The following is a 13,322-nucleotide window of genomic DNA, read 5'->3' as shown; positions in this document are numbered from 1 at the left end:
CTGGGATCTTAGTAATTTAGTTAGAATCTTTTAGCAGTCAAGTAAAAGAAGGAGTTCACACATGAATGTCTGGGTTCTTACATAATTGCAAATTTTATGTGCCAAGTGAATGTTGACTTTACTAGTATTTTAAACTTTTCATGTCCTTTATTTTTCTGGTTGACTGTTCATGCTAAATTCCTATTTCTAGGGTGATGAAGAGGCCAGCCTTGGGTTACCAATAAGCCCCTTCATGGACCGCTCTGCCCCTCAGTTGGCCAATCTTCAGGAATCCTTCATCTCTCACATTGTGGGTCCTCTGTGCAATTCCTATGATTCAGCAGGGCTAATGCCAGGGAAATGGGTGGAAGATAGTGATGAGTCAGGAGATACTGATGACCCAGAAGAAGAAGAGGAAGAGGAAGCACCAAATGAAGAGGAAACCTGTGAAAATAATGAATCTCCAAGTAAGTTTTATAAAATCTCTTTCTAGTGTGTTTTTCCTAGGATTTTTTAAACATAAGTTCAGATGAATTTTATGCTTCTCCTAAATTACATAGTTTGTGTCCACATATAATCTGCATCTGATTGTGAATAACTGACCTTCCCTAATATCATAATAAAAGAAATTATAGACTGTGGAATCCATTATAATACCATGTTCAACAAAGATACAGCCTCAATTATGAAGTAAAAAAAAAATTAAATAATTGAAGCCCATTCTTCAGAGTTTCTTAATGATTTAGAGATGAAAGGAATTGGAGATACCATATAGCAACCATAGACTTTTGTTGGCTTAGTTTGAGAGAGGCCTTGTGAAGGAGTAAGAGGTAGTTATTATTCATCTAAGTAACAGACATTTATTAGGCACCTACTTTGTGCCAGGCATCCTTCCAGGTACTGAAGATAGAGCCATGAACAAATCAGACAAAATATAAATATATCCTGCCCTTTTAGGCTTTTTTTCCAGGGGAGTCAGTGGACCCTAAGCAAGGCAAATCAGTAAGTCTCTAACTTACTGATAAATGTGAGGTACTGATAAATGCTAAAGTTAAAAAAAAAAAAAAAAAAGGAAGAAGGATAGGAAATATTGCAGAGAAAGATTAAGATTTTAGATCAGGTAGCCATAAATGATTTAAATAAAAAAGATTTAAAGAAGAACAGACTGAAAATGGGGGAGTGATCCATGCAAGTACAGGTGGAAAAAGCATGCCAAAGAGAGAGAAAAACAAACCATGTAAAGGTCCTGAGGTGGGCGTTGGCTGGGTATTCAAGAAGCATTGGGGGGGCTAAGGTGGCTGAGTTAGAGAAAAGGGGATGAAGAAGCAGCAGGAGAGAGGTGTGGGGAGCCCAATGATACAGGGTTTGGAGGTGGGGCTCTGCAGTGTGTGGAGTTTGGCTTGCGAGAAGCCATCTGATTTTGGGCAGAAAAGTTAGCTGAGTCAGCTTACATTTTAAATGGATTGCTTCATCTACTGTATTGAGTTTGGGGTGGGAGCAAGGGTAATAAATTAAGAAGCTGTTGAAATTACCCAAGTGAGAAAGGACTGTGGCTCTGAACCAGACAGAGTAGTGGTATTAGTGACAATGAAAACTGTTTCCATATGGTCATTGATTTGGAGCACATCATGTAGCCAACCTAATCCATTTTAATTTACCTGACTATAAAACAAGATTATTTTTCTTCATGTTTTGAAATATTCTCTGTTATATCTCCAGTCACAGGGAGGAGGGTCAAACAGTGAAATTAGTAAAATCCATAACCCTTATAGTGACATTGCATAAATCCTGTTTTTGTATTCATGAACACATAGTATGCAGTTTACATCTACCTTCATAAAGAAAGTACAGTTGTAATATTTTTTGAAGTGCTTACCCAAAATATTACCAAAGAAACACATTCTGATTATTTGTTCCTATTTTTTATTCAGCACAGTCAGGAAAATTCATGACTCAGTTCATCTCGACCATCCAGTAAATATAGTTTAACATGGGTATTGACCCATTTTGCCCTCATATAAATACTCTATTGTAAGCTTACAAAACAGAGATAGGGAGAACTTTATCAAGTATAAACTAATGAGGGTTTTGCAAATTTAGTTTTAGGTCAAATTTTTGCCTAAGTTCTATCCTATGTATTAACTTTGGTATAGAATGAGGGGAAAGGCAAAAAATTATTTCCATTCAATATTCTATTATTGAAGTAATTATATTTTGTTTCTCTGGTGCTTATAAAAAGGTTTCCATTAGCAGTTTGGGGCTAATCTTGAGATTCAGAGGCTGGAACCAAGACTGGGATTCATGGCTTGTTTTTTCACTTGTTCATTTAATAAACATTCATTGGTTTTCTTTATTTCATTTCATTTCATTTCATTTCAAAGAGCTAGTAGTTTGCTGTCTAAGGACAGGACAGTTTTTTGTTTTGTTTTGTTTTGTTTTTCCACTGAGTGACATTAGAAAGTGTTGTCGGCTTAGCCTCTTGGAAAAGCTTTGTTCCCATGGGCCCTCACTGATTGCTATTTGAACTCAAGCACAGTGAAAAAACACACATATAATACAGGCATCAAGAATTGAAGAACACGGGCCAGGAGATTTAACAGGCTCAACTTGTCAACGTTGGATTTAGTAGCAAACGCCACAACCAGATATTCAATTACTTTTCCGTTCTGTAAGGTTCATTCGCCATACTGACTTCCAGATTATGATGTGTTGCTCTCCAAACCCAGCTCTCCAAACTCCACTGCTGTAGAATCCTAGTAATTTTAATTTCATAATCATATTGACTGAGATGGTTAACTTGATTTTGCCTGAAACTTAGATTTCAGGAAAAAAAATTAGATTAAATATGCACTGATAATTTCACCAATTTGCAAAACTTGGAGATCTCCCAGGAAACACAGAATTAAATGTTTCAATATGGTATCCTAGGGAAAGAAGGCTTTTTCCCAACCTCATAATTAAATCCGAAAGATTCCTACAGCGAACTAAGAGGTTTCTAATGAAGTACTAAGCTGCATTTAGAATTTGAGCAATGAAAGGCTCTTTGTTCTCATTTCAAAAGGTTTCAGAGCTAAACAATTTGGCTCCCCATACAGGCATGTTTTAGACCACCTGCAGACTCTAATCTACGCACATTTATTTGGTACAAACTTTCTTCTACGTCACCTTATTCAGTTTAATTCCAGAGAGGTTTATTGCTAACGTTTAACAGCATTAATAAGAGAACAGCTGTTCTCATGGGGGCTGCCCTGAAAGGACCAGGAGAAAAATTGAGCTTTTGTTACCTCTTCCTTATGAATACACTGCCATGAATGTGTATAACTTTCAGATGGAGTAATCACCTTGAGCAGTAGGTTTCTTCTGTCACTGTCATTCAAATCTGTCCTTCAGCCAATGCTCATCTGTAACTCTTGATTCAAAGGAATAGGTTAATGAGTATATTAACATTTAACAATTTCTCAACAGAAGCTGATTTGTACTTAACTACAATAAAAACAAAGTGGAAATAGACAAGTAGGTGGCTTTGGTAGAAGAGTAATTTTATAAATGTGCTTTTAAAAATTTACTGTAGGGGTGCCTGGGTGGCTCAGTTGGTTGAGCATCTGACTCTTGATTTTGGGTCGTGATCTTATTAGAGTCATGAAATTGAGCCCCAAATATCTCTCTCCTGCCGCTCCTTCCCTCTCTCTAATGTAGTAGTATTATCTTTTACTCATTTTTATAGAAATAATTCAGATTTCTTTAAATTTAGTGTATGCGTTTGTGTGTCTGTGTGTGTGTACCCTTATTAAGAAACTTTCAAATGAAATTGATGTCATGCTCCAGAGCCCTATAACCTGCTTGTATGCATGCCCCTCATTCTGCCTAGAATGCTGCCCATACCTTCTTCACCCAGCGTATTTAATTCTTGAAATTTACATCACACCTCAGGTGTCCTGTTCTTTGAAAAAAATTTTACCTATTCCCTTGCAGATTGAGTCCTAGGTGTTGCCATGGTTTGATGTGTCAGAGAGAAATTGCACTGTACACTTATTAAGAACATCAAGGAAGACTTTATTCAAGATTATTGCAATAACGGAGAGAGATTAAACTACATTGAAACTAAGGCAGGAGAATTTTTTTAAAAAAAGATTTTATTTATTTATTCATAAGAGACAGATAAAGAGGCAGAGACATAGGCAGAGGGAGAAGCAGGCTACTCACAGGGAGCCCAAGGCGGGACTCGATCCCAGAACCCTGGGATCATGCCCAGAACCAAAGACAGACACTCATCTGCTGAGTCACCCAGGCGTCCCATAAGGCAGGAGAATTTTTAAGTACTAGCATGAGCTAGTAAAAAAGTACTGGAAGACCTTGGAGGGAAGTTGGTCTATGTGATTGAGCCACCTGTGTTTGCTAATTGATACCTATTGAAGTTGGGCACTTATCCTCCCATAAAAACGGGAAGTTAGGGACCCTGTTTTTCTATGATTTCGTTTCAAAAGAATCACACCCAGGCACTTTAGAAAGATGTTCCTGGGTTGTGAAACTGGCCAGAAGCTGGGAGAAGATTTATCTATATTACAAAGAAGCAGAGAAGGTATTTGTACTTTCAACTTTTATAAAGTAAATGCTATAAGAAAAGGGAAGTCAGAGACCTATAATCTGAAAGAAACCAGTAAAGTTTAGTCAATTTATGGGAAACATTAAGATCATCTTGATCACATGTGTACGTCTCTCCTAAAACACAGCATGTGTTTTTCATTTTTTGTCTTCTTTGCTCTCTCCCCAAGAAACTATAAGCTCCTTTATGGCAAGCTCTTGGACTAATTGGTCTTTGTGTCCATACCATCCAGAATATTGCTTGTCAATTAATAGGTGGTTAACATAAGTTTGATTGATGGATTTATCTCATAAATAAAATAATGAATACAGTAAATTGCTTTTTAAGTTTTTGCTTATAACTCTGCCTGTATCCATTCCCCCTGGCATTTTTTCAACTTCATAATTTTGTTATGTGTCTGTGTGGCTTAAAAGTAATTCATGATAATTTAATTTAATGTTCTTTTTTTGAATCTTGTTTTAAAATTGATCTTATCCTGCAAAATGTAAGAAATTTTTGTGGTATAATATAATAAAATTGTTGAAGAAATCACTGGTACTTCCATAAAAACTTTGGTCGATGGTCTCCAAGAGATCTAGTTCCTTTGGCACATCTCGTAGCAAATGGATTTTTTTTCCTGTTATTACCCTTTTTTCTTCTTTTTTTCCACCCACATTATACATTGTTAATCATTGCTACTTCATTAAGTAGACCCAGATATCCCTGCTGACTATCCTGGTAACTCGTATTATTAACTCTTTAACGTAGTCTCAATTAGATCAGAATATCCTGTGGACCACTTTTTCACATCATTGTCATTTTTATGACATATCAACACTTTATCACTTAACTTGGAACCATGGCACTAGAAACTAGAGAGAACGTGATTTGTCTAGTTAACTCTTACTGAATACTTACTAAAATCTGGAGCTTTGTGAATATACACAGAAAAGGAGCAACAAGTGTCATTCCATAGGGAAGTTTAAGTGATGTTAGCCTACATTTTAAATTATTAGCCTGAGTCTAATAATGGCCACTCAAGTAAACATCCTAAGAGTTATTATCTGGCTGCAAATAGACCCTCTTCTAAGCTCAATATCAGCTGCCTACTTTACCCCTGCACTTGAAGGTCTCCCAGATATTTCATGTTCAGCATCCCTCTCAAATCTCCTCACCTAAGGTTTCCATCTCAGTACGTCTTAATATCAGCTACTCAGTGGCTCTGGCCATACAGCTATAGAGCTTAGGGTTGTTGGGTGAGTTTTTTTTTTTTCCTTTTTTAAAAAAAATTAGTTTCAGAGGTAGAATTTAGTGATTCATCACTTGTGTGTAACACCCAGTGCTCATTACATCATGTGCCCTCCTTCATGCCTGTCACCCAGCTACCCCATCCCCCCACCTATCTCCCCTCCAGCAACCCTGGCGGTTTTGTTTCCTAGAGTTCAGCATCTCTTACAGTTTGCCTCCCTCTGTTTTTATCTTATTTTATTTTTCCTTACCTTCCCCTATATTCATGTTTGTTTCTTGAATTCCACGTATGAGTGAAATCATATATTTGTCTTTCTCTAACTGACTTATTTTGCTTAGTGTAATACCCTCTAGTTCCATCCACATTGTTTCAAATGGAAAGATTTCATTCATTTTGATGACCGAGTGATATTCCATTGTACATATATGTATTACACCTTCTTTATCCATTTATCTGTTGATTGACATCTGGACATTTTCCACATTTTGAATAGTGTTGAAATTGCTGCTATAAACATTGGGGTACCTATGCCCCTTTGAATTACGATGTTTGTAATTTTTGGATGAATATTTAGTAGTGCAATTGCTGGGTCGTAGGGTACCTCTATTTTTTACTTTTTTCCCTGCATCTAATCAATTGCCAAATTGTTGATTAAACTTCACAAGTGTGTCTCAAATTTATCTACTTCTCTTCATTTCTGTTAACTTCGCCCTAGTCCAAGCCACCATCATCATGCTGTATCCTTCTCAGCTGAGTCCTTTTTCTCTCTTTCTGCCACCTTTAAAAGATTTTATAAGACTCAGGGTGATTGCACCTGCTTTTTTATTCTCTCCCCACTGGAGTAAAAGTTCCATGCTTATGTATATCAGTAAATGACCAGAACCTGGCATGTTTGGTACATATTAGGTGCTTAGAGAATAGGTAAGGAGGTGGAAGACCAAATAATGAATTGAATAGTATCAATTTAAATTCTTTAAAATATCCTCTATTTCTTTTGTTGAAATTGATTTTATTATACTTCACCAACCAAGAGATGTGATTCTGTGAAAACTGGCTTTAGTATTTCTGTGTTGAAAACATGAAATGTTTTGGTCACCAAGACAGTGTAATTTATTTACTTATTAACATGCATATTTGTTGAGCTTCACTCTGTATAAGATGTGTACAAGTTTTTGGAAGGCTCCCTAGAAGAAACTGTAGTATAGTAGAGAGGCTAATGCCTAGCATATGTGAGAACAATATAAGTGCCTAAAGGATGAACATTATTGAGGACATTGTTTTTGTTACAAGTTACAAGACTCTTATCAAGTGAACATATACAAAAGGGAAAATGATTTGTTCAGGTAAACCTAATGTTGTCTAGTATCTTACTTGTACCTGCCCTTGTCTCTGAGTCTGCTCTTGTCTCTGAGTCACCTGCCTTACATCTGCTTACTTGTCACCTGCTCTTGCCTCTGGATCACCTACCTGACAGCTTGATCTTCAGTCTCGTTTTCTTCATGAGACTGGAACTATAGCCAGCTATATGTTCCCTTCATTCCAGATAAATAAACAAGCTAGAGGAGAAAAGATCCCCAATCGCCATTCTCTGACTCATTCTCATTCTGTGTCATTGGGAGAAATCCCAGAGAAGGATACTAACTGACCAGATTTGGGTCACCTATGTACCCACTGACCAACCACTGCAACATGGCTATGTTCTCAGAAGGTGGGGGGTGGGTGTGGGAAATAGTTTGTCAATGTGTTCTGGAACTACATAATTGAAAGAAGGGATGAGAGTTTCCACTAAATGATTTTTGGCTATACAGTTATCAGAAAAAGAGGTAATGATAATGAGAAAAGAAAAAAATAAAAACAATGTATAGTCTGAGAAGTATATATGGAGTGAAGTGAAAGTTTAGAAGAAGGAGGGGAAGAGGTTATTTCTTAGAGGAGGAATTCAGTGACATCTGATTGAATCTTAATAAATGGGCATGAGCTTTCAGTGACTAAGAAGAACATTTGAGAAGGAGGGGCAGTACCAGCTTGAAAGTAGCAGAGTTCAGTTTGTATACAGAAAAGAGATGGTGAAGTAGAGACAGAAGCCAGGCTGTAGAAGAAAGAAGACTGCCAAAGTGTGTGTGTGCCAGCTTGTGGGAGAACTTTGAGAGGAGTTTGAAATTAATGACTTGGTCTACGGGAAGTAGAACAGTAACACTGAGACCATCTTTAAAGAAATGAGTCTTATAGATTTATGTGAGTTTAATTAGTTGACCAAGTAAAGGAGAAGACACAACAAGAAGTTTTTCCAGTAGTCTAGGTGAACAATCTTGAAGATCTGAATGTATTGCAAATAATACCAAGATGCAAACAGAACTTTGTATTGGGAATTACTGAATATTAAATCCTGTTCACAGTACATCTCAATGGTATATGAACGGTTATTGCCATCTTCCATTTAATTTCCCCACTCTCGAAAACAGCATGTTTATAAGCCAAGTGGAATGTATATCTACTTGGTCCTTAGCTCCTATTAATAATGTAAAAAGAAATAACTCAGCACACAAATAAGTGATTTGGTGTTTTCTCAGGAAAGAAAACTTTCAAAAGGAGGAAAATCTACTGCCAAATAACTCAGCACCTCCTGCAGAACCACAAGATGTGGAAGAAAGTCATTGAAGAAGAACAGCGGTTGGCGGGCATAGAGAATCAGTCTCTGGACCAGTCCCTCCAGCAGCATTCCTCAGAACAGATCCAGGCCATCAGGGAAGAAGAGGAGGAGAAAGGGAAGCCGAGAGGAGAGGAGATCCCGACCCCACAGCAAAACCAGTGACAATGGATACAATGAGCTGTGTTTCCTAACAGAGTGACTTGTCACAGACTCTTTTCAAGCCAGCACAACACTTAGACACAACACTGTAGAAATACGAGAAGATGGGCAAACAGCTATTGCATTTTGGGATTCTTCGCATTTTATGTGTTTATTTTTACAGTGAGGTACATTGTTAAAAACTCTTGCTCAGAGAAGCTTTCACATTTGCAACACCAGCTTCTAAGGATTTTTTTAAGGAAGAAATATATATGTGTGTGTGTATATAAGCTCGCACGTAGATACATGTAAAACATATTCACACATATACACGCACACACACATGCACACTGAAAGCCAGGGTTACTGGCTCCACAATTTAGTAACATTCATATTAAGATATATAGTGGTCACTGTGATATATAAGTTATAAAGGAAAACAAATCACAAAGGAAATGGGCGGCTTAGCAGGGAAACAGTGCAGTGAATGTAGGTTACCAACTAAGGAGCTTTAGCTCTTAGTACTGATGGATGAAAGTTCCAGAGCATTATTTGAATTTTTATACATCCTGCCAACATCGTGTGTGTGTGTGTGTGTGTGTGTGTGTGTGTGAGAGAGAGAGAGAGAAGAGTGAAAGGGTGCTTGTGTGTATGTCTGTGTGTACGTAAAGAGATTTTTATGGTTTTAGTAGTTCATAGAATAGCTGCAGCAGATGACTCAGAACATCTGAACAAGCAGAAGGCAGTTCACTCTGCAGTGTCTGAGAGGCAGCCATTCCAAATTCCTTCCTCCATGTAGCTTCAGGACAGGTCCCTCTGTAGAGGGAGGGTGTTCACAGGCTGGTGAGAGGGCCACGTGATTGGTACTACTGCTAATGCACCACTTGGAGGAGCTCTATCGCCAGCCTTAAACCTGGAAGACAGGCATTTTCCAATCTACTTGCCTAATGAATGTATAGGAGCTGTTTATCTGTGAGTATGTATGTCACTCACCTAAGATCAAATCAGCTTTTCAAGGGGATGACATTCTTTATACATCAACACCTAAGAAGGAGCTGGAGTCAGATCTTTTAATTAGGTTAGAATTCTAAAAAGTTGCCGGCGAAGACCCGAGGATCTCCCATGTCTCAATTTGCTGCAAAATGTGTGGCAGAAAAAGAAAAAAAAACAGAGCGAGAAAGACAAACAGAAACCCACTATGGAAGGATATATAGCGAGAGATGAAGGGGAAGAATTTCAACCTGGGAATTTGGTGTTTGTTGACATAGTGAAAGCCTGATTCTTGGCAACTGTTGACCATTGGCTTTGGGTGGCAAAGGTCCCATTGAGCGCCCTGTTGTGGTGTCCCCTTGCTGTGGGGTGGGGTAGCTTCTATCTGCAGTCTGGCCCATTGTCATGTTTCTTTTGGCAGGGAAGATTATAGAGGGATTTTAGGGGACTGGGCCTATTATTGAAAGTCTTTTTTTTTTTTTTTTAATTTGTTTGTTTATCTACACTTGTTTATGCTGTGAGCCAAACCTCTATTTAAAAAGTTGATACTCACTTTCAATATTTTATTTCATATTATTATATTTGTCATGAATAGTTATCTTGATGTAAATATAAAGATTTTTTTTGTTTCTGTAGATAGTAAACTCTTTTTTTTAAAAAAAAAGGGGGGAAAAGGGAAACATTTTTATAAAGTTATATTTTAATCACCATTTTTATACATTGTATGTATCTCCAAGCCCAGTTAAGAGAGTGATGATTCATTTGCACGGAGGGCTATGGACAGCCACTTATCTACCTATTCTAATTTAAATAATGATCTGATACAGTTATTTTATTGCCTATTAAATGAGGATGCCACAAAAAATGTTTTTTCACTAGGAACATTTCTTCACTTTTGGGTAACTTTTGGGTCCATGTCTCCCGAAGAGAAAGACTTCCCTAACAATACTGAATTTCTACGATTGGTGTCCATTTTTTGCCAACACTTTTTGGTCATAATTCCTCCTTCAGTACTATGTATGGAACTGCTCATCAGTGAAACAATCATAGGAGGTTCTAATTAGACCTTAATGGTGATTTCTAATTTTTATTTCTTCTAAAGTCATAGAAAAGAGTGTTTACATCTTAAAGAGGCCTTTGTTTCTCATAAGTGAAAATTCTTCCCTCCCAAAACAATGATTTTTATGTTAACCCGTAGCATTTTTCTAACAAGGCAAAGATAATACAATAAAAAATAATTGTAAGACAAATTTCCCATTAAGTAGGAAAATATGGAAAGATTCAAATAGATGCAGACTTGACTTAAATAATGAGAATAATTTCATATATTTTGGCTTAACACTAGGTCTTCATTATTCAGGATGTACTGAGTTGTTTTCCATTTTCTTAGTGTTGTCTATGTGTCTCATGTTTGCAAAAATTACTGTGGGTCAAATACATTTATTTCCCCAGTGACTTTAACTGTTCTTCTGCCCTTGCAAATAAGAGAGGAGGGGAAAATATTATCCTCACATACCTCTTACATTTAATTACTTAACAAAATGAATCTTTTTCCTTTCTCCAAATGCCATATATATCTAAAACACATGTTGAGTCAAGGAAAATATAGGTGTGGGCAAGTAGAATGGCAGTCGAACAGTTGAGAGTCTATAACCATACACTGGCAGCTTCCTCAAAGCTGGAAGGCCCCAAGTAGGGGCCAGCCTGGCTGCCGGAGTAGAGGTCTTAGCAAACTGCCTGGTTTTGTTTATTTTGTTTTAAGTGGTGGTGGCCAAGGCACTTAGAACCTCTTCATTCCAGAATTGTGTTCATCAGTCCAGGCAAATTAACAATTTTTTCTTCAAAAATTAATTGCCAGTATAATTAAAGCTAAAAGTCCATCGCAATAAAGGAATGGACATCAAGTATGAGGCTTTCATACACGTTCATCACATCCCAAAGGATGCCTAGGGACATAAAAAGATATTTCCCACTGGTGATGTTCTCCCCTGCCTTGGTGACAGCAATATTACTGTGCTCACTCCCAACTCTGGAGCTTATTTATTGCAATTTACTACATTTTTATATGAGCCTATATATAGGTGCCATTGGATAAACTCAGGTCTTTCAAGTGAAGGAATTTCTAGCCCATTTAGGAAAAAGGATATTTGTATAGACAGCCATAAATCAATGGGAGGAAAATTTGGAATTGATGACCTTGATGCTAGGGGTTACTTTCTGTTAAGGAAAAGTCCAGGTATCCTACAAGTATCATCTGTGTTGTTTCCAGCATACTAATAGAATGTCTTTTCAGTTATCCATCTAGGCCAACTTTTAGAATATTGTTTCCTTGGTGAAAAGACCACTTTAGGTTTTTTCTAAGTGATAAAATTGTATTTTTTGTCAATTATATAAGATGTGGTTTTGCTCTCCGTAGAAGATGAAGACAGTAGCTCTGATAGACCTATGTTGGTCTTCATCTGGCAAATGAAGGAATGTCCTCATGTTTAAGAAAATACTCATTTTCTGAAAACAGAATACCCAATTCTCTCTTCCATTTTGATGGAATTCCAGAACAAACCCTCGCCGTCACAATCCCAGTAAAACTAAAGAAAAGGGATTGTAGGACATGCAGACTGTTGATATTACATATATGTATTGTGGTTTCCTCATGTCCCCTGCCTCTCTTGATTTGCGGTTTTCCAATGTCCCCTGTCACGTGCCCAGAGAACTTTCTTTGAAGGTAAAAGCTGTGCAAAAGGCATGAGACTCAGGCCTATTCTTTGTTTAAATGGTGGAAAATATAAATTATTTTCTAAATAATAAAGATATGAAAATTATCATTGTAAATAAAGTCTACAGTTTGAAATGACTGCTTTATAAAAGTGAACTATTTGTGTGATGAACAACTCCTGACTAATGAGAAATGAATAATCAAAAACTCATTTCTATCCTACTCTGGCAGGTATTTTTGGTGCTTCTCTGTCAATATGGGATGTCCATTCTCCTCGCCTTTTAAACTAGTTCTAAAATCAGAATGAAAACCACAGTAAGGATCTTCCTATCGTCTCTTCCATCCTAACCCTGTGTCCACTTGAGGCCTTTGCTGGCTTACATGCCACTTTGGAAATAAACTGTCTTTTCAAACTGACAGAAAGTTCCAGTAAAACAGTTTTGTAAACTTTCGTAATCTGGGGTAAATCGAGATTCTCCTTATTCTAGAGTTTATCACCTCCTGCAAGTGGAAAGAAAATATCAATAAAATTTCAAATGCTGATCGCTCAACTCCAGACTATTGAGAGCTAAAATATCTGTATACTTTGAAACCAAACTGAGTTTCTTTCATTTGCCTACCCTCCTGACAAACAACAAAATACTTTATGATCATTGTTCTAGGTCATTCATTTCTCTCATGATTTTTCTGTGAAAGAAAACTGAATTCTGTGAAAGAAAAACTGAATTGGTCTGTGTTTCTAATCTGTTCAACAGAATTCTACATTAAGATCAGGAGGCTAATTAGCCATTTTAGATGAGCATTTCAAAATTAAATTACTCTTAGAACTTCTAATCAGAGCAAATTATGCAAGTTTTAGGTCCAATATTCATATCAGTTTGTTTCTCTAGAAAATATTTAAATACTGCAATTTGGATAAATTAACGACTATAGCATTGAGTTAATGAAATTAACAGTGCATTGAATAACTTAAATGGTATTTATCATGTTTAACACTGATGATCCATGGTCAGAGAATAAG

General features: G+C 37.0%; 1 protein-coding gene across 2 annotated transcripts in view; it reads left to right on the top strand.

Moving 5' to 3' along the window:
* PDE3A (phosphodiesterase 3A) overlaps positions 1-12,439 on the top strand; it is a 313,203-nt gene extending 300,764 nt beyond the window's left edge. For both annotated transcript variants that reach the window (XM_072798776.1, XM_072798777.1), the window contains exons 15-16: positions 191-446; positions 8,381-12,439. In XM_072798776.1, coding sequence (XP_072654877.1) covers positions 191-446; positions 8,381-8,622 — 498 coding nt within the window. In that variant the 3' untranslated portion in view covers positions 8,623-12,439. The remainder of the gene's footprint in view (positions 1-190; positions 447-8,380) is intronic.
* The last annotated feature ends 883 nt before the right edge of the window (positions 12,440-13,322 follow it).

The sequence above is a fragment of the Canis lupus genome, chromosome 25 (assembly GCF_048164855.1).
Source record: "Canis lupus baileyi chromosome 25, mCanLup2.hap1, whole genome shotgun sequence".
Lineage (NCBI taxonomy): Eukaryota > Metazoa > Chordata > Mammalia > Carnivora > Canidae > Canis > Canis lupus.
Note: the sequence above shows the minus strand (reverse complement) of the source record. Positions and strands in the feature narration are given on the sequence as shown.